This window comes from Pectinophora gossypiella, chromosome 12 (assembly GCF_024362695.1).
Source record: "Pectinophora gossypiella chromosome 12, ilPecGoss1.1, whole genome shotgun sequence".
In the NCBI taxonomy this organism is placed as follows: Eukaryota; Metazoa; Arthropoda; class Insecta; order Lepidoptera; family Gelechiidae; genus Pectinophora; species Pectinophora gossypiella.
This window is the reverse complement of record NC_065415.1, coordinates 1,481,070-1,500,104: the sequence shown is the minus strand read 5'-3', so window position 1 is coordinate 1,500,104 and position 19,035 is coordinate 1,481,070. Positions and strand designations below refer to the sequence as shown.

Below are 19,035 nucleotides of genomic sequence, written 5' to 3'. Positions count from 1 at the left end.
GCGGGAGGCGGGAACGGGACAGTTGCTTTCTTCATTGAATGATCTAAATAATTAATACGAAGTGGTGTTTTGTGGTTAATGATCGCATTAAGCTCAGAACAATAACTAAAGCATAGAAGGAAGGCTAAAATAGCAACAGAACTCTATAATTCTGCTCTACTTTATCTTACGGAACCGGCGTAATGTTAGACAAAGACGCATATACAAAAATTGTTTCGTAATTTCGTAGGTTGTCACAAGTTTTTCATTGCCTAGTGTTGGGTTTCACTTTAGTAATATGTCGATAAAATTAAATTTACTTACAATTAATGTCGATAAATTTTTTTTACAAGATTTCTTTTTGTAGGATGCAATTATCTTCTTCTTGATGAAAGGAGACTCTGTCTCTGATAGGTAAGTATCTAACCATTTTTGGATTATATTGTCTGGTTTATATTAGTTTGGAGCTGCAGCTCACATTCAGGAAGGAAAGAAAATAGCCAACTGTTATCGTTTCATCGGTAAGTATTTTGTAATATTCGAATTTATTTATGATGTCATCCGCCGTGCACTGGTGTCGATCGACGTGCCGTGCAAATTGGAACCGCCGCCGCCGGGTCTAAGCCGCACAGACGGTAAGAGGCCCGATGGGGTCACGCCATAGACATAGAAAAGAGTATGGACTGGAAATACCTACAGAAAAAACGTGCCACTCTGTAAACATAAAATGGCGGTCTTTACTAGGGCTACAAGCTGTTTCAATACTAGGATTACCATACTCGTACCTACTAGATATAGCATTATACTTAAAAAAATACGGCATACAAGTATTCATAAGAGAACAGAAAGGGAAAGTAAAAGGTAGGTAGGTGGTGTACTGTATCTTTCGTGCAAAACTTGTAAGTATTGTATGTTGTGTGCAATAAAGTATATTTGTATTTGTAAAGGAAGGTTTAGTCAAGATTTATCTAAGTCGCCAATAAGTCGCTTACACAAATCTATAACATTCATTACATTCTTTATTGGGCGCAGTTCGTATCAACCTGGAGTGTTGGAGTAGGAGTAAATAAGAAAAGGAGGTAAAATGAAATATAAATTAGATCGTAAATCTGTTCATTAGCAAGTATTTATTTCACACGTTATTAATTATGTACATTATATTTACAATAAATACAAATTTATTAATTTCTAAACAGTGTCAATTTGCTTAGAAACTGTCTTTGTGACACCCTGTCACATTGTTTTTTTTTTTTTCATTAAGTCGTTTGATCTTGAGGCGGGACTTGTTCAGCTTTTCTTTTAAATTTTTCATCTCGTCTTCTTGAACTGACTGAAATAAAGTTTAATAATAATGTTAAAATAGTATATGTACAAAATAATCTATAAAAATAAAAGTAAAATATATCTGATTTAAGTGCATTGTGCAGCTGGTTGAATTATACACTCTATATATGTATATCATGTTAAAAATATAAAAAAAGAAAATTATTTGATATACCTTTTCATGTAAATCCAGTCGACACTTTTGGATTTAATATCTGAAATCAAAGATAATAATAATTTACTTATATAAAACGTGTACAACTCATAATTGTTTAGACATAAAACAACTACAGACTTAGTATATATACTAAGTTTATTAAGTACATAATAATATGTAGTTGAATGATAGATAGTATAAACGTGTTGTGATAACATGATACAAATATCTTATCTATCTATCCAGCAGTGAGATGATGCAGGCTAGGCTGAAATTTAAATTTAAACACCATTTCATCTGTCTGATCTATAATGTTCAATGTAGGAATAGCATCGTCTCGAAGACGCCTCCACTTTGAATTAGGAACACACATAAATGAATCCGCAGTAAAATGTTTCGAGCAAATACGGCTGTACTTATTTGGAATCCAATTTCGTCTATTAATGCGAATTATCCATTCTTTCTCTTTGTTATCGTCTACAGGAAATCAAAAAATTAAAAGTATCGATAATTTTAGTACATCACTATGGACAATCAACATAACCTCAAATCAATTCCGTATTCATCGATGAAACGTATAATATAATGGATATCTCAAATATTTTATGCTACAAATCTATTCAGCAAAACATATTACTTTCCTAAAATTGTTCAGCAGTTCACATTTCACTAGAAAATTACAAAAAACTTACCGATGAAACGACAGAAGTTGTTGGCTATTTTCTTTTCTTCCTGAATGTGAGCTGCAGCCCCATACCACACAAGACATAATGTCACACAGTCGAGACACTCAATTATTTGATATAAATAAAAGTTTCTTTCCATTTATTTGGAAAAATATTGTTAAATTATCACTTAAAACAATCTGAACACAAGACACTCGTAAACACAGTTGACGCGACCGTGTCAAATAGTTCGGTAAATATAAGTAAAATCTTCTTATGTATGTTACTATGTATTTGGCCGAGTTAAAATGAGTCCAATAGGTCCAAATGACATTTCATGTTGTGACAACCTCGGAAAAAATGAAGCAAAGAGCGAATCATTTGTCCTTTTCTCACTCATAGTTTGTGTCGTAAGCTAGAAGAGAGCCGGTTTATAGTTTCTGAATTCTTATTTTAGCCTTCCTTCTATGCTTTAGTTATTATTCTGAGGCATTAAGTTAGTCGGAAGACATTCGCGAGTGTTATTATATTGGGGTATTCAATAAACAAAGTGTATCTGCCTATTTTCGCTTCGTGTCAGGAAGCCGCTTCATAACTCAAAAGTTTATGCGGACTTTTGAGTTAATTCGTTTGGGGTTCGGAGTAGGAGTCTACTCCGAGGGTGGGGGCTTAGGTTTCATCATCATCACCTTTCATCATTTCATTAATCATCAAGAAAAAAATACGTCAGACATGGCTGTATGGGCATAGTTCCTTTTGCCTTACCCTTCGGGGAAAACCTCGGGAAAACCAAACCAAAAAAAAAAAAAATAATACTCAATCATTCATTCAGTTTACGAATGATAAAAAAATGACACCGGATTTTAGGGCTACAAAAATTCATGATTATAGCGTTTTCTATTACGTATTGTAATTCGTTATCTTGATATTTTTATCGTTAGAACATTTAGTATCTAATTATATAAAAATCAGGTGCAAATAGTTTTGTTTGTAGTATTAGTGATAACCTAAGTGTTGGTAGGTAGTCGCTGCCTTCTCGTTCGGGTGGAATTATTGGAGATATTTCAATGAATTTTAGTCATAGTCTAGTTAAAATGAAAGAAAATGGTACAGAATTTATTGAGAGCAAGCTGAAGTCTACTCCTATTGGTAAATTCCGTCTTAGTTGCTATATTCATTGACATGTTTTGTCTTTCGGCATAATTGCCTACAGCGGAATTTCTGCGTTCCTAATTAACAACACCACGTTTCCAGCTATGGTGGCCCCGGAACTGAAACAGAACGCAGAAGCCGACACAGAGATCTCTAAAACATGTGCAGTGCTGGGATGTGATGATTCTAAAAACTTAAATTCAGATGAGTTCTTTAGGTAAGATCTAAACAACTTTCAAATTTAAATTATATATACCTAGGTCCCACCATAAGCATTGCGAAAAACTTATTATTATATATAAAGGCAACTGTGCTTGCTTAACAACAACATTACACTGTTGGTACTTGATTTGTTAGTAAGAGATGATCTTACATGTTCTAAGTTAGAGAACTCCTATAAATAAACACTTACCAAACACACAATAATAGGCTAGTTTCTAACAAGTTAAATCAGTTACTATTTACTAAACATCAAAACACGAAATTAATATGGAATTTGTATGAGAAAGCACATTGTGACATTATAGAAAAACATGATAAAATGTCGACTTATTATTAAGTTTTTCTTCATAAAATTCATAAATAAGTTAAATAAAACAAGGAAAAGGTTTTTCGTTAGTTTTAGATGTCTTTATTTATTAATCAGAATTTCATAATTTATCTTGAACCTAGTACACAACCCAATTATGATGTTATTTACCCCAGGTTTCCAGAAGACCCACACTTCAGAGAGATATGGACGAACCTGACCGGTAGAAACAACTGGATGTCCACAGACTACTCATACATTTGTATACAGCACTTCTCAGTGGACTGCTTCACATGTGACGCTGATAATCAGATGGTGCTTGTGGATAAGGCCGTGCCATCACTGAAGCTACCCAAACATGTTCTAGAGGTGTAGTATTACTCCATTTTTCTGTTTAAACTACCTTAAAAATAATACAAATAAAATATAATAATAAAATTTAAAAAAAATATTATAATTTTTATTAAATTATTAAAAATAATAATTTATCAGTTTTTGTTTTAACTGTGTTTAATTCAAGTCTGTTGTGTTACTTTTTATGTATGTTGAATTGGAATATATGGGTACCTATTTCAAATGTTCCTTTCAATAAAAAATTCTATGCTGTATGCTTATGAGCAAAACTCTATTTTGTCAAATAAATAATGGCTGGTATGCTGATTGAATTACTCAAAGCATAATACTGAACCTTATTTATATTTTTATTGCAACACACAACAGGACATTAACAATATATGATAAAATATAACAATTACAAACAAAAATGGTCAGTCAACATCCCAAACAGGGTGTGTTGACAGCATGGAAATCATATAGCAACTAAAAAGAGGTAAAGAAAAAAAAGATTACAATTCAAACAACAAAGTGACTTCGGTACTTATGTACTTAATGGGGTTTTCCAATTTATTGAAGGGGAATCACCAATGTAGGTATGAATACTGTAGGCATTAACATGTAAAGCGGTTATTATACAATCCACCCAGACCGATGTGTCAAGGTCACATCGGGATTGGCAAAATCGACGCTATTTGACTAATTCAAGATTGCGGATACATGGTTACTCTCCAGCAACTCACTCAAGATCATGGTTACCATGGTTACTCCCCAATTTGCTATTAGACTACACGATCCTAATCGCCGCGCCGGTACTTTGACGCATCGGGCAGGATGGATTGGCAAATGTAATTAACACTTAAGTCACGCATGTCCAATGATTCGCAACTCTATACCGAAGCTTGTATGCTAAACTGAACTTTTGGAGGACCACCTTGAATTACCCAGCAGAAGACTGAATTTAGCAGGGAACCTAAACCGTTTTTATCATGTATAATATGATCTCACTTCAGATTTTATAAGTTTACAGTATTTTTAACTTTTACGACTTTTAAACGTGTAAATCTTCGCCAGGTGGAGTACATAGAAGAAGACACACTAGACAATGAGGATGAAGACTACGATATGGACGGCGACACAGATTATGACGGGGACAACGAGGCAGAGTCACACAGACACGTCAACGGAGACCCACACGTGACCAGCAGCAAACCCAAACAAAAAGTAGACAATATAGAATTACTCAAACTATTCACAGAAGTACAAATGATGCAACGACAAGCAGTGGGCCTTAAGGACAAATTAAGATACAATATGAAAATACACAATAGACAGGGTAGGTTTTTAAATCGATTGAATCAAATAATAGAAATGAAGAAAGACGTGTTGAGTCAGAAAAGAAAGAAAAAAGCGAGAATATTGCTGTCTTTACAGGATAAAATTAAGGACGATACAAACGGACTTGTAATGGCGATGCCGTCAAGGCACACAGATGATTTGAAGAATTTTGCACTTAGTATTTATAAGTATTCCCCACAAGCATATATCTACTTGAGGAATACATTGCGGACGCTGTTACCAAGTACAGAAGTGATGGACAACTGGCTCAGTGCAGGGTTCCAGCCCAAGAATGTGATTTCATCCAGCAACCTGATAAAAGTTTCCACAGAACAAACAGACTCGGAACTCTCGTGTAAAATTGCACTTCGTTGACTTACTTATAAGTGTACACAATAAGAATTCTTTTTTGAGAATAAAATATTTGGAATATTTTCAATCTAAACTCAATTTATTTCTAAATAATTTAATGGTGACAAAACAACAAACAGACAAAACTTTATTTTATTTCTAGTCCGATAGCTCTAAAAATTGTGCCGTCCTTCACTTAAAGGAGTGCAAGACAGAGATAAAGCTAGTTTTAGAATTATAACGCTAAGTGAAAGTGTAGGAATCAGCACCATTACTTGTGTAACTAAATTAGGCCTAAGAGGATAATTCTTCACATATTAACCCTAGGAAGAACTACGCCCTCTACAGGCAAGTTCTTGTAATTAACTTGATACGACCAAAGGCATTCCAAACGAGTTTTCAGAAACCACCCAGTAATCAACCTTGCACGGAAGCTTTTGTTAGTTCCGTTGAATCCCGTTAGAGGGCACTGTAAAACAAGTGTGATAGAAAGAGAAGGCGAAATACGGCCGCGACGACATGCAGGAGCGGTCGCGCGCGCTATAGCCAAACAAATGGTTCCGGCAGTGTGGTGAGTGCTTGCCTGCGAGCTGTGTGTGTCGACACCTCGCTCGCGTCACGTCGCGCGTGAACCAAAATAAATCCATCTGTTCAAATATTGTGCAAGTTTTTTTTATTATTTCCCCCAAAAACAGACGAAACAAGATGTGTGTGCTCCACGCTCCCAGAGGCAGCGAATAGTTTTGAGTTCTTATTTTGTGTAGTGCCTGTGTTTTTTGTTTTTCTGTGACTGGATTTATTTGAGCGGTGTATGAAGAACGATTAAAAGGTACGTTTTCCACGCTATTTTTGTTCACTTCCTTGTCTGTTAAGTCTGATTTCTCTTATAAATAAGGCGAATTGGCGCTACAGGCTGGCACTTGGAGCCACTAACTGGACTTTCGCAATCACTATTCCTTGTGCGTGTTACATGCCTTAAAAGTAAGCCACAGCACCATAACCGCGCGCCATTCAATCACCATTCGAACGTGTAAATTTTTAATATAACCATTACGCAGTAATAAATATTGAAAATATGTCCCATTCGTACCATGCAACAGTTTCTCTTTCTACATTTATGGTGCCTGTATAGTTTCTACTAATTACTTGCACTATTGAAAGTGCTTCTTGGTTTCTTTGTTACCTGACAATTGTATTGTAGTGAGGTCACATTCCGTTTAATTAGCGGAGCTTTAGCTTTAAGTTCTCGCGAAAAAAGCCAACTAACTTGTTCGTAACAAAAGTTAAGATTCGCTTAAAGGCATATCAGTTCTTTTTGATACACTTAAAGAAGTTACTTCTTCAAATATCTGATCAAAATCATCGCTATTACCTCGTTTCCCACACTGCCGCCGTATCAACAAGTCGATGTGTCTGTCCACAGCACTCGCTACTAGGTCCTTCGAGCCGTCAATAAACAAATAGGTATGTTCTGGTTCGTCAAGCCATTAATCTTTCACTAAAACACTTTGGGGCGTTCAATCCGGTCATCTGTTGGTGTATAGTAGCTTGATTATAGGATATTATAGTGACCTACTCATATAAAACCGAAAATTTTACAAAATAGATGTCGAAATTTTTCGTCCTTCGAGCCGAATTAACCCAATATTTTTGCATTAAAATACGTTACAGGAATTTTGTTTATTTGGTCCTTCAAACCGGAATTTTTTAGCACAATAATAGCCACACGAGCGACTAAGCATGTAAATAAAAAGCATAGTAAACTAGAACGGGACTGCTCCGCTAACGAAGTCTCAGTAACGGTGGCCTATTTTCCAGTGAAACATTTTTAGTCTTTCATGCACATGAAAGACGGAAGTCCCTCAAATACGGCAGATTTATTCCACGAACTGTGATACGTTTACCTACACGCGCTATATGCGCGCGAAACTTGTTTTTGCAAATAATTGTAAATTATTACGAAAAACTAATTAAACTGGTTTATTATTTATCATTCTAAAATGGTTGTTGTCCTTAGTTTTCCACGACAAATAAGATTCACACGTACAAGTTTCGAAGAACAACGAAATACTTGGGCGTGGGCGTGTGACTTGTAACAGGAACCTATTTTAACAACGTTTCTAAGTTGCAATGATTGCTATTTCATATGTTGTGGATAGTAAACTTGCCTTGTTGGTTCACTCGAGTCAACCAAGCGTGCGATGGTAATCGTATGTGATTATAGCACGTTGCTTATTGTGTGCAAAACGCGCGCCTTAATCGTTTCTTATGCGGTCTTTTGCTGTTGCCATTGCCAGGGTCAAAAGCCTGTTCGTCAGGACGTTTTTGTTATTTATTTAAGTAGGTAGTGCGTCCTATATTGCCCATTTGGAACGTTCAATCTTACATCAATGTGTACGTGTGGGCGTGTAAGATCGATGTTTTGTTTCCAGGCGGCGTTTTTGGGTCATTAAATATGGGTTTGTAACTTGCAATATTCTAGAATAGGCAATTTAACTTGTAGGATTTGTTGTGTTTTAGGGATTACATTAATTTACATGTTTTACGCCCGTATAACTTGAATGCTATCTAGATCCTTGTTTGAGCAAACTATTCTATTGTCGTCTACATCTTCTTACACAAGACCTAAATAAACTTTCCAAAACGCTCTCACTACATTTTAGCACACAAACCCAAATTGGGGTAGTCAGAGGTACATAGCATTATGAACTAAGTATCCACACTTCAGCGAGCTTTAGATCAACGTGATAGGTGTTGAGCCGTATCGCCGTCTATAATGGCCGATAGTCAACTGATCATACATCATTTAAAAAGTAGAATACAGTTTTTTAAAGTTACGCAATTTATCTCCTAGACGCATTACATAAATTATTATGTGTTAAGCGACCTGTTATTGCGTTTTATGTCGATTTTATTCAGCAGAATCACCTTCTATGCATAAAATAACATTTACATAGGCAATACTTTACCTGTTGCCGATAATTCACTAGAATTTGGGACATAAAATGCTCCATTAACGTTGTTGAGGGTAAATACCTAATAATTATGGAAATGCCGTCTGCTGTCTCCTGTTTTAATCTGGTCTCGGGGGTGGAATAAAAACACCTTCCGTGACGCGACGAAAGAGCATGCAGATTGGATTGAATTCTAGATAGGGGGTTGGGGAGAATTGTCTCGTTTCTACATCTGTAGAGCATTGTAGAGTAGATCAATACGTCTGTGGGACAGTACCGATCCTTGTTTGAAGAACGTCTCGTTTTCTGACTCCGTGTATTGCATGCATATTGAAAACAGTTTACGTCGTTTTCAGACAGCATTCTGGACGTAATTTTCGTGCAACCAACATCATTGCTGTAACAGGATCTTTTAAATAGAAGATTATCTCGCTATACGCTTTGATAATTGTTTTGCCCAATTAAGTTAGTATATTGAGTTAGTAGTTGTAGTTAGTGTAGTTGTGAATTTGAATTTGAATAAACACATCTAAAGGTGTCAAAAAACGTTTTCTTTTTTCTATTTAAGTTATTTATGAATTTTAATCTTAAAGAAAAACGTAATAATAAGTGCGACATTTTGTCACGTTACACTATGACGTCACAGGTTGGCTTTTTCATACTAATTCTATAGTAATTTAATGTTTTGACGTTTAGTAAAAAGTAACTGATTTGACTAGTTGGAAAATAGCCTATAGGATTTGTTATAACAGTAAATGTTTCCAAACTACCTGAATGTAAACTTTAAAATAAGAAAAACAAAAATTCCGATCAATATTCCGCTCTGCACCTATGTTCACAAAGCTCGGTGAGGTGTGGGTACTTACTTCATAAGTACCCCAATTGGAATATAGTCGAGAACTTATCTGTTATTCTTATGTCCGTATCTTCATATTGCCAAATCGCAAAGTCTGCTCATGACAGCATAACAATTCGCTACCGTAATATGTTACGAAAATGTACACGTACGGTTACTACCCGGTTCGCTGTTGTAATGTTAATTCGGCAGTAAAAGGTTACCGAGCGATGTTAATAGAAATCGCCCTTCGTCTGTTCACTGGCCATAATACCGCTGTTTATTGGCCATTTGCGGTGCGCACGTAACTAACATGTAAAGCCAAATTATTTCCGAGAACCGAGTGAGTCCGGAAAAAGTAAAATAAAGCCAGAGAAATGGGATTGAGCTAGGATGATGTAGCATTTCTTTGGAGAGAAAGCTACGATGTTAAAGTCAAATTACGCTCAGGAATTGGTCAGTTATGAGCCATTATCGGGAATGGTCTCAAATAGAGCTTTTACTACAGGAACTGGCCGACTTTGGGAACATTGCGGGGACGCCACATCACTGGTATTCTTGCTCATTGTACATACATAAACATACGCCCATCATCCCTAAAGAGGTGACCAGAGCATCAACCAATTAGACAATTTCTAACTCTCGGTACGAAAGTTAATATAGAATGATGAACTCTATGGTGACAGGTCAAACATACATGTTATGGCCTATCATGTTAGAAAGGTCACAAGACAAGGGTTGTCCAAAGACGATGTCCAAGACTGGGCAAAGTGAAGGAAGAACAGTAGGAAGCGGAAGGCGCAAGATGGCGGTGTTCACGCTAGAAAGAAGCTGATTAAAATGACGGATTTTACGACAAGCGGGAAGATGAACATCTAGTTTTTCTACGTTTTTGATATCGCCTGTAACTAAATTATTTAGAGTAAATATCTTTGCAATCATTTTAATACAGGACCCGTGGTTGAGCGTTGGGCTTACGATCCATAGGCCCAGGGTTCGAATCCCGGTGGGGACATATCACAATAATCACTTTTAATGAAATTTTACAATAATGTAGCTTATGCATCAGAATAACACACAAGCTTTAACAAAAAAACTGAAATCCACACGGACGAAGTCGCGGGCGGTCGCTAGTCCAAAAATAAAGTGAGATTCTACGAAATTTCCACGGTGGCAAAAGCAACAATCTAAGACTCTTAACTGGATTTCAGAAAATGGCGTCCCATAAAATGGTCACCTCGTCAGACAAGTTGTTTGTCCCATTTTCTTTATCCATTTATTTTCGTCTTTCTTCTAAAGCTACAAAGCTTTAGAGAAATGCGAAGAGTTACTTAGAAAACTTCCTGTAGTTATGAGAATTCTTTCCTTACAATGCAGAAGTCATTTATTCGCTAGAATAGGTGGATGCAGAGCTAGGATAAGTGGTTTTTATTATTAGCATGCAAATATTAAAAAAAAATATTCGCGTAATTTTATTTTATGTCATTATTTTTGTAGGTCCGGTTTTCTTCTTATCGTGTGGGTTGTGAGGTGGAATACCAACCTGGTGTCAGGGTTATTACTGAGCCGCCAAAGGCCCCTGACATGACTCATGTAACGACTACATACTTACATTAGTAATAGTAACCGGGACCAACGGCTTAACGCGCCTTCCGAAGCACGGATTATCTTACTTTCGGACAATCAGGTGGTCGGCCTGTAATCATCATCATCAGCCCATTAACGTCCCCACTGCTGGGGCACGGGCCTTCCCTATGGATGGATAGGGAGATCGGGCCTTAAACCAACACGCGGGCCCAGTGCGGATTGATGGTTATTAACGACTGCTAATGCAGCCGGGACCAACGGCTTAACGTGCCTTCCGAAGCACGGAGGAGCTCGAGATGAAACTTTTTTTTTGTGGTCACCCATCCTATGACCGGCCTTTGCGAAAGTTGCTTAACTTCAACAATCGCAGACCGAGCGCGTTTACCGCTGCGCCACCGAGCTCCTAATGCCTGTAATGTCCTAACCAAACTAGGGATCCCTAACTGATTTTAGTGACTTGTGCCTAGAGGATTTCGACCCCGGGACCTCTTGATAGTGAGCCCAACGCTCAACCACTGGACCTCGGAGGTCGCTTTTTTGCATTTACGGTTTAATGTTGCATTACGGTTGTTTCTTTATCACGGATACCGTGGCCGGATACATCAGTCGATCGGATTTGACAATTGGGTATTTGAATGGGTCAAAGATAGATTATAAAATGCTAATATAGAAATAGAAGCCACACTAAGATGGACAAAAATCAATCTCATTTTACTTTTCGACTTATTTTCGAATTTTATTTATGAATTAAGTAACAATGAGTACGACGTTTGACCGGTTTTATTGATGACGTCACAGGACAGTATTTGCATACAAACTCCAAAGAAAACATTCGTTTTGACGTATCGTAAAAAGTATCTCATTTGACTAGGTTGTCAAGTAGCCTATTGGTTGCAGATAATTAGTGAATGGTACGATATTCGAAATTGGGAATACGCGATTCAGATTCACTGATATTTTCGGAATTGTTGCTGTATTTGGTAAGTTAGTTGGAATTAGTCACGAGCAATATCATGTACCCACTTTAGACCCTTGTCGCACTATCATATTTGACATTTAATGAGACTTAAGGTTTAATTTGTCAAAAAGTTAATGTGACAAGGTTTCAAAGTGTAAACATATTACTCGTAACCGTACGCTGTTATTGTATAATTGTCATAATAGAATGCGAGATCGATTCTCAGCAGTAGGTACCTACTAATAAGATCTTTGGAATTCTACAGGCTTCTAACCTATTCGGAAATTTCCGTAAATACGTTTCAATAACAACCCATTAGTCTATAGTTTTAATGACCTGTGTGGGCCAGGGGTTGCGCGTTGGGCTCACGATCCGGAGGTCCTGGGTTCAAATCCCAATGGGGACTTACCACAAAAATGACTTTGTGATCCCTAGTTTCGTTAGGACATTACAGGCTGATCACCTGATTGTCCGAAAGTAAGATGTTCCGTGCTTCGGAAGGCGCATTAAGCCGTTGATCCCGGTTACTGCTTACTGTTGTAAGTATGTAGTCGTTACATGAGCTATGTCAGCGGTCTTTGGCGGTTCAATAGGAACCATGACGCCAGGGTTAATGAAGTCGGTAATCCACCTCACAACCCACACGATAGCAGAAGTACATGAATTCAATTCAAATTCAAGAGTATGTATACCTACGAGTGTATTTTCGGAATCATATCGACATCGAGAACCACTAAACCGTCGTGATCTGCATTTCCCCAATAAAACCAGGATACCGTATAACTGCCCAGAAGAAATTGGGTCGAGTCCATAGCCCAGACACTCCATTCAATGTATATAGGTAGGTACCTATATACATATAAAATTAAAAATACGAAGTCCGGTGGAGACTCAGGTGAGTCTCCACCGGACTTCGTATTTTTAATCTTTACGCAAAAAAATGTTATACCATAGGGCTACTGCGATACAGGGGAAACCCTAGTGCAGGACCCGCTATTAACTTGTGTTAATTTTACTTTATTTGGTAAATAAATATTTTTTAAATATTTTTTTTTTTAAATATAATTCTTATCGCGTAACTTTAAGTGCGAGCAAGACATATAGAAAATTAAGCTTCAAATCCAGTTGTATTGAGTCTGACTTGGACCGCAGGAGGATGTTACAATAGAAAATAAATTTATTTTCTCACAAACAATCTAAAAAATATATGATATGAAAAAGCCAAAAATGATGAATCTAAGTAGGTGTGTTGATTCTATCTTGTGAAGGAGTTAGCGCCTCTAATCCGTGTGTGATTCTCCCTGTTGCTAATATAGTTTTACAGCTCGTCTTTCTACCAAGGATACGTTTTCGAGCTCACGAAACCACTTGAACCCGAGATCGACCTGATAATTCCGTTAAACTCACGATTAAACTAATTGCCCAAGGAAACTAGGGTACGTGAATTACACAATTTTGTAATTTATTAGCTCTAGTTAACTTCACACGCAATATTAGACATTTGACTGTAATTTTGTTGTTTCCGGCGAATAAGAGGCTAACTTTTAGTGAAATGTATCATTTTAAGGTTTTGTGAGCGCTTGGTGTTGGGGGCGATGGTGGCTCCGGTAAATAAAAATCCTTCGAGATGGTGTTACAATGGACTGTACTGAATTAAAACTAGGAAATTATTTACATACAAGTTAACAAAATGAGAAAACATGCCTTGTCGGCAAAGTCTGTGGCATATTTTTTTTTTGGAAAGAGTTTATCGGCTTTGGCCTAGTAGCCTTTTAAGCCTGTCATTAATTGAGCATATTACTTAGTTTTTATCGTTTGACATTTTGTTCAAAAATTAGGCAGAGTAACGTTCACTTCATGCCAAGTTCACACAACAAATCACAATCACAGTTCGAATTTAGAGTTCAACATAAATTTGTACAGCGGCACAAAGTCCAGTAATATTGCTAGAGCAAATAATATTACAGTAAAAATATATGACTTTGATGTTGCCAACACTTGGGAATTTTTTGTAAAGGTTTCTTCAGATTAATCTTTTTTGGTTCCTTTTGAATTTCTGGCACGTGGAGTCTCAGAATGTTGGTAATCAAATCAGTTAGGTAGGTATACTTAGGAAGATTTATTCGGTAATAATCGACGATGTAATTTTATCACGTGAAAAATAAGTCACTATCATTACCATCGCTTCCCTTCCATTATCTCGTTTTTCACAGGGTCCGCTTACCTAACCTGAAGATTTGACAGGTTCGGTTTATTACAGAAGCGACTGCCCGTCTGACCTTCCAACCCGCGAAGAGAAAAACCAGCCTAATATAGTTAGGTCACATACCTCCGAAAATGCTTTTCTTGGGAATGTGGGTTTCCTCACGATGTTTTCCTATACCTGAGCACGTGATAATCAGTTATGATCCAGACATGAATTCGAAAACAAATTCGACTGTACTGGATTCGAACCTGCGACCTCAAAGTGAGAGGCCAGCGTTCTACCAACTGGGCTACCACGGCTCACTATCATCACCGTGAACGCAAAAATATCATAGAATCCTATAAATTGTCTTTTTGCAAATATCCAGTTAGGATTTATGTAACTTACGTAAGTTCTTACTGGATATTTGCAAAAATACTGTAGGATATTTTTGCCCACCATCGATTGACAGTGCTGTGACGTTCATTAGTATCAGTCGAGATTCGGATTTAGGTACATAAGGGTTCCGCAAGAACAAGATCAAATTATTTTTAATGATTTTCTTTTACGAAAAATGATATTTTCCGCAATTTTTTCTTCTCTAATTATAACTAAGCTTGCAGTGAGGCAAATAGGCAAACAAAAATAACTGCCTCGGGCGCGTACAGAGTATTGGATATTTATTGGAATTAACATTCCCATGATTCGATCAGATTTCACATCAAAGTAAGAAGTTCGTGTAACGAATTCAATTGAAAATAACAATATATTTTTCCAAGATCAAAAATGTTCGTAGAAATGAGAAGTTAAAAGGCAAAATAGGTAGGTAGCTTTGTGATTTCCAGGACTCAATAAACAGCGATATTCTTCGGTCAGCTGGAACAGTTTATTAAGTAGATAATTTTGTCATAATAACAGCCTCCGAGGTTTAGTGGTTAGAGCGTTAGGCTCACGATGTGGAGGTCCGGGTTCGATTCGCAACGGGGACATTGTCGAAATCACTTTGTGAGACTATCCTTTGTTTGATAAGGACTTTGCAGGCTTGAATCACCTGATTGTTTGGAAAAGTAAGACAATTTTATGCTTTGAAGGCTTGGAGGGCAGGTTAAGCCCTATATGCAAACTAGGGATTACGAATATTACGAAAACAAAGAACGAATTCGAACCCGGATCATGAGCCCCATGCTCAACCACTGGACACTGAGGCTGTCAGACTAGACCGGTGAGCTGTAGTTATTAATCTTAATGGGCAGACTAATTGTCTGTCCTTAAGCACGCTGGCTTATCCCTTGACATTTATATGTATAATATATATCCCTGTTCTGGTATTGGATACTTACCTGTTACTGTTCCTTCCCCGTGACAGTGATAAAGCCGTACATAAATTTCGTACCAGGTATTCGCAAGCTGTGATCCGGGCAATATCCGTACGTACACGGTAACGAGTACTATTCTGTATACACATACATAAACTCACAAGGGGTGGGCAGAACTACAAATAATCAAGAAACTATTTGCAGCCACTTTTGATATATAGTCCTAAGGTGGATAATGATAAACCGTATGATTGATTTATTTATTTTTTATTTATTTATTGTTCAGGTAATCAACAGCTTATATAGTATACATAGTAGTGATATAATATTTTCAGTAACAAGTAAGCCAATTATAGATTACCCCGGGTTACATATGAAACGTGTAGGTACATAATGAAACGTGTAGGTAAGGTAATGATGATGATAAGGGATCAGCCTATCGCTCTTACGGAATATCCACGATGATGACGATGTTCTTGATGATGATTACTATTCTGTAAACACTTTTGTATAAACTTTTTTGACAAATTAAACCGTAAGGCTGCGTTTCCATTGACGCGGAGCTGTGCGGAGATGAGCGGAGACGGGCAGTTATCGACCAATCACCGTGAGGGAGAGAGTGACAGAGCGTCTTAGTTTTTCGCTCTCTCGAACGCTGTGATTGGTCAAATCCGCACATCTCCGCTCTTCTCCGCCCATCTCCGCGTCAGTGGAAACCCGGTCTAAGTCTCATTAAATGTCAAATATGATAGTGCGACAGGGTTCTACAGTCACAGTCACGTGATTTGTAAAGAAAAGTGTTATTACCCGGTTTATTAAGCGGCGAGGCACCCATTACTGTGTCCCCATTTTGCCTGGTCTAGCATTAATTCTTGCCTTTGCACCTTCGCATATAAATGGCTTACATAGGCCGGGCTAATTAACCGGAGCAATTAGGAACGAAATCTGGGTGCCATCGCGCGTTGTTAAGTAATCAAACATTACTTAACGGTCTCTGTGATTCAGTGGCTGAGCGTTGGGCTCACGATCCGGAGGTCCTGGGTTCGAATCCCAGTGGGGATATATCACAAAAATCACTAAGTGAGCCCTGGTTTGGTTAGCATATTGCGAGCTGACCTCCCGATTGTCCGAAAGTAAGATGATTCGTGCTTATAAAGATTTTTATTGTGATATAAGTACGTCGTTACATGCGCCATATCAAGGACCTTTGACGGCTCAATAATACCCTGACACCAGGGTTGATGAGGTTGGTAATCCGTCTCATAACCGACACGATAGAAGAAGTAATCAAACATTACTTATGCGGATTAATTTCAGGTCAAGCGATTAAGGACCTAACCTCATATCGAAGGGTTTTAAACCCCCAACTACCTACTTAATACTTTTCATTGTTTTGCTCTTAAGTATCTAATCAAGTGTTGCGGTTTTCCTACGTGCTAAAGACAATCGATTCCATTTTGTTCCTACAATTTTTTATAATTTTTTTTTTTTGCTTCTATGCTGTTCTGGGAGCAAATAAAAAACATAGAACACGTTCAGCTGCTTGTCTTCCCGGGCATGTCGTAAAAACCGACAGAGGGATTGCGTCCTCTAACATGATGGACTAATGTTATGGGCGATAGGCTGATCCCTTATCACCATAAGGTTCATCATATCCATCTTAGGACTTCGTATCAACAGTGGCAGCAAGTTGTCTTTGATTACTTGTGGCTCTGCCCACCCCATTAGGGATTACGGGCGTGAGTTTATGTATGTATGTATGTATGTAACTTATTGCATTGTTATTTATGTTTTTTTAAAGAACGTCTACGGCCTTGTGCAAAGTTTTTCTTGCAGCTTCTTTTCCCCGGGTATACAGGTTGTGAGAAGCTGCAGTTTTAGGGTGCCTTTCCACCAGAGATGTGCTATGCAGCTATGCTGCGAAGATGTATGAGCTGCGCTACGAAACTATGTGACCCTTTCCACCAATACTAAGCTATGCTATGCTATGTGCAATGAATATGATTGGTGAATATCAACCGCATCTGCAGCATCGTGGCATAGCACATCTCTGGTGGAAAGGCACCCTTAGGCGGATGAGACGTTCGTTATGTAAAGATTGACGATTTAAAATGTAACTCTAACTATGTTACTTACTGAATAAAGGTATTTTGAATTTGAATTAAGCTAAGCAATACAAAGTGTGACGGATCTGATCTGACCTCCTTCCTCAAAGGTTTCTACAACCAGCTGCTTGAGCTGCAATTTGCACGTACGATTTAACTGCGCTTTCCAGTTTCTAACTTCCTGTAATTTAGAAATATTAATCTCTAAGTCTTAAGGTGCTTATGCTTAATTACTTACATTGTGTATGAAAGAGTACAATAGGCGGGCTTATTGCTAGGTAGTAACTACTTCCAAAAATATATTTTTATTGACACTGGGAGCGCGATTTTAATCTGATCTCCATCTTTATCATTTGCAGTTTCTTTTATTTTAACTCCAACCACGTTAAGAATCTTTGTGTTTGAGCTGTGGCAGCGTAGTTGGTAGAACCTTGCCTCTCACTTTAAGGTCGCAGGTTGGAATCCCAGGCCTAAACCAATGTATAGCGAATTTGTTTTCGGATTCGTGTTTGGATCATAAATGATTATCACGTGCTCAGCGGCGAAGGAAAACATCGTGAGGAAACCTACATTCTCGAGAAATGCATTTTTCGGAGGTATGTGGCCTAACCTGTATTGGGCTGGTTTTCCCTTCGCGGGTTGGAAAGTCAGATAGGCAGTCGCTTCTGTAAAAACCGGACTTGTAAAATCTTCAGGTTAGGTAGGCGGACCCTGTGATAAACGGGATAATGCCAAAGAGTCACTTTAACTGCAACTCACAGTATCGATTAAGCTTGTCCGCCGACGCGATTCGCAAAATTATTGAACAGATTAAAATGGAAACGGCGGCAGACATCGATCATCCTTCAAAACCTTTAAACTTCTGTGGTACCTTTCAAATTAACCAATTCCAGTTGTGTACAATTTTGTAACCGTCACTTTAAAAAGGATTATCTCATTTTACAAATAAACCGAGCTAAACTTCCCCCCCCCCTTCTATCTAATCGAATCCTATCGATTCTCTTGATTTTTTGAAAGGAAATCTTCGGATTTGGTCTAAGTATATTCCGTTACAACAGCCTCCGTGGTCTAGTGGTTAGAGCGTTAGGCTCACGATCTGGAGGTCCGGGTTCGATTCCCGATGGGGACATTGTCGAAATCACTTTGTGAGACTGTCCTTTGTTTGGTAAGGACTTTTCAGGCTTGAATCACCTGATTGTCCGAAAAAGTAAGATGATTCCGTGCTTCGGAGGGCACGTTAAGCCGTTGGTCCCGGCTATTAGCCGTAA

General features: G+C 37.8%; 2 protein-coding genes and 1 long non-coding RNA gene across 4 annotated transcripts in view; 2 read left to right on the top strand and 1 right to left on the bottom strand.

Annotated features, from left to right (window-relative positions):
- Positions 1 to 752: 752 nt before the first annotated feature.
- Positions 753 to 2,290, bottom strand: LOC126371562 (uncharacterized). The gene is made up of 3 exons (XR_007567056.1): positions 2,152 to 2,290; positions 1,478 to 1,517; positions 753 to 1,309 (listed from the first exon to the last, which is right to left on the bottom strand). It is a non-coding gene; the product is annotated as an uncharacterized LOC126371562 (long non-coding RNA).
- Positions 2,291 to 2,951: 661 nt separating this feature from the next.
- Positions 2,952 to 5,915, top strand: LOC126371501 (THAP domain-containing protein 1-like). The gene is made up of 4 exons (XM_050016814.1): positions 2,952 to 3,273; positions 3,379 to 3,493; positions 3,982 to 4,174; positions 5,213 to 5,915. Exons 1-4 carry the CDS (start codon positions 3,192 to 3,194, stop codon positions 5,849 to 5,851), a joined length of 1,029 nt encoding a protein of 342 aa, XP_049872771.1. The 5' UTR covers positions 2,952 to 3,191; the 3' UTR covers positions 5,852 to 5,915.
- A 144-nt stretch (positions 5,916 to 6,059) lies between these two features.
- Positions 6,060 to 19,035, top strand: part of LOC126371433 (uncharacterized) — a 335,692-nt gene continuing 322,716 nt past the window's right edge. For both annotated transcript variants that reach the window (XR_007567041.1, XM_050016716.1), the window contains exon 1: positions 6,060 to 6,656. The gene's annotated coding sequence lies outside the window, so the exon portion shown is untranslated. The remainder of the gene's footprint in view (positions 6,657 to 19,035) is intronic.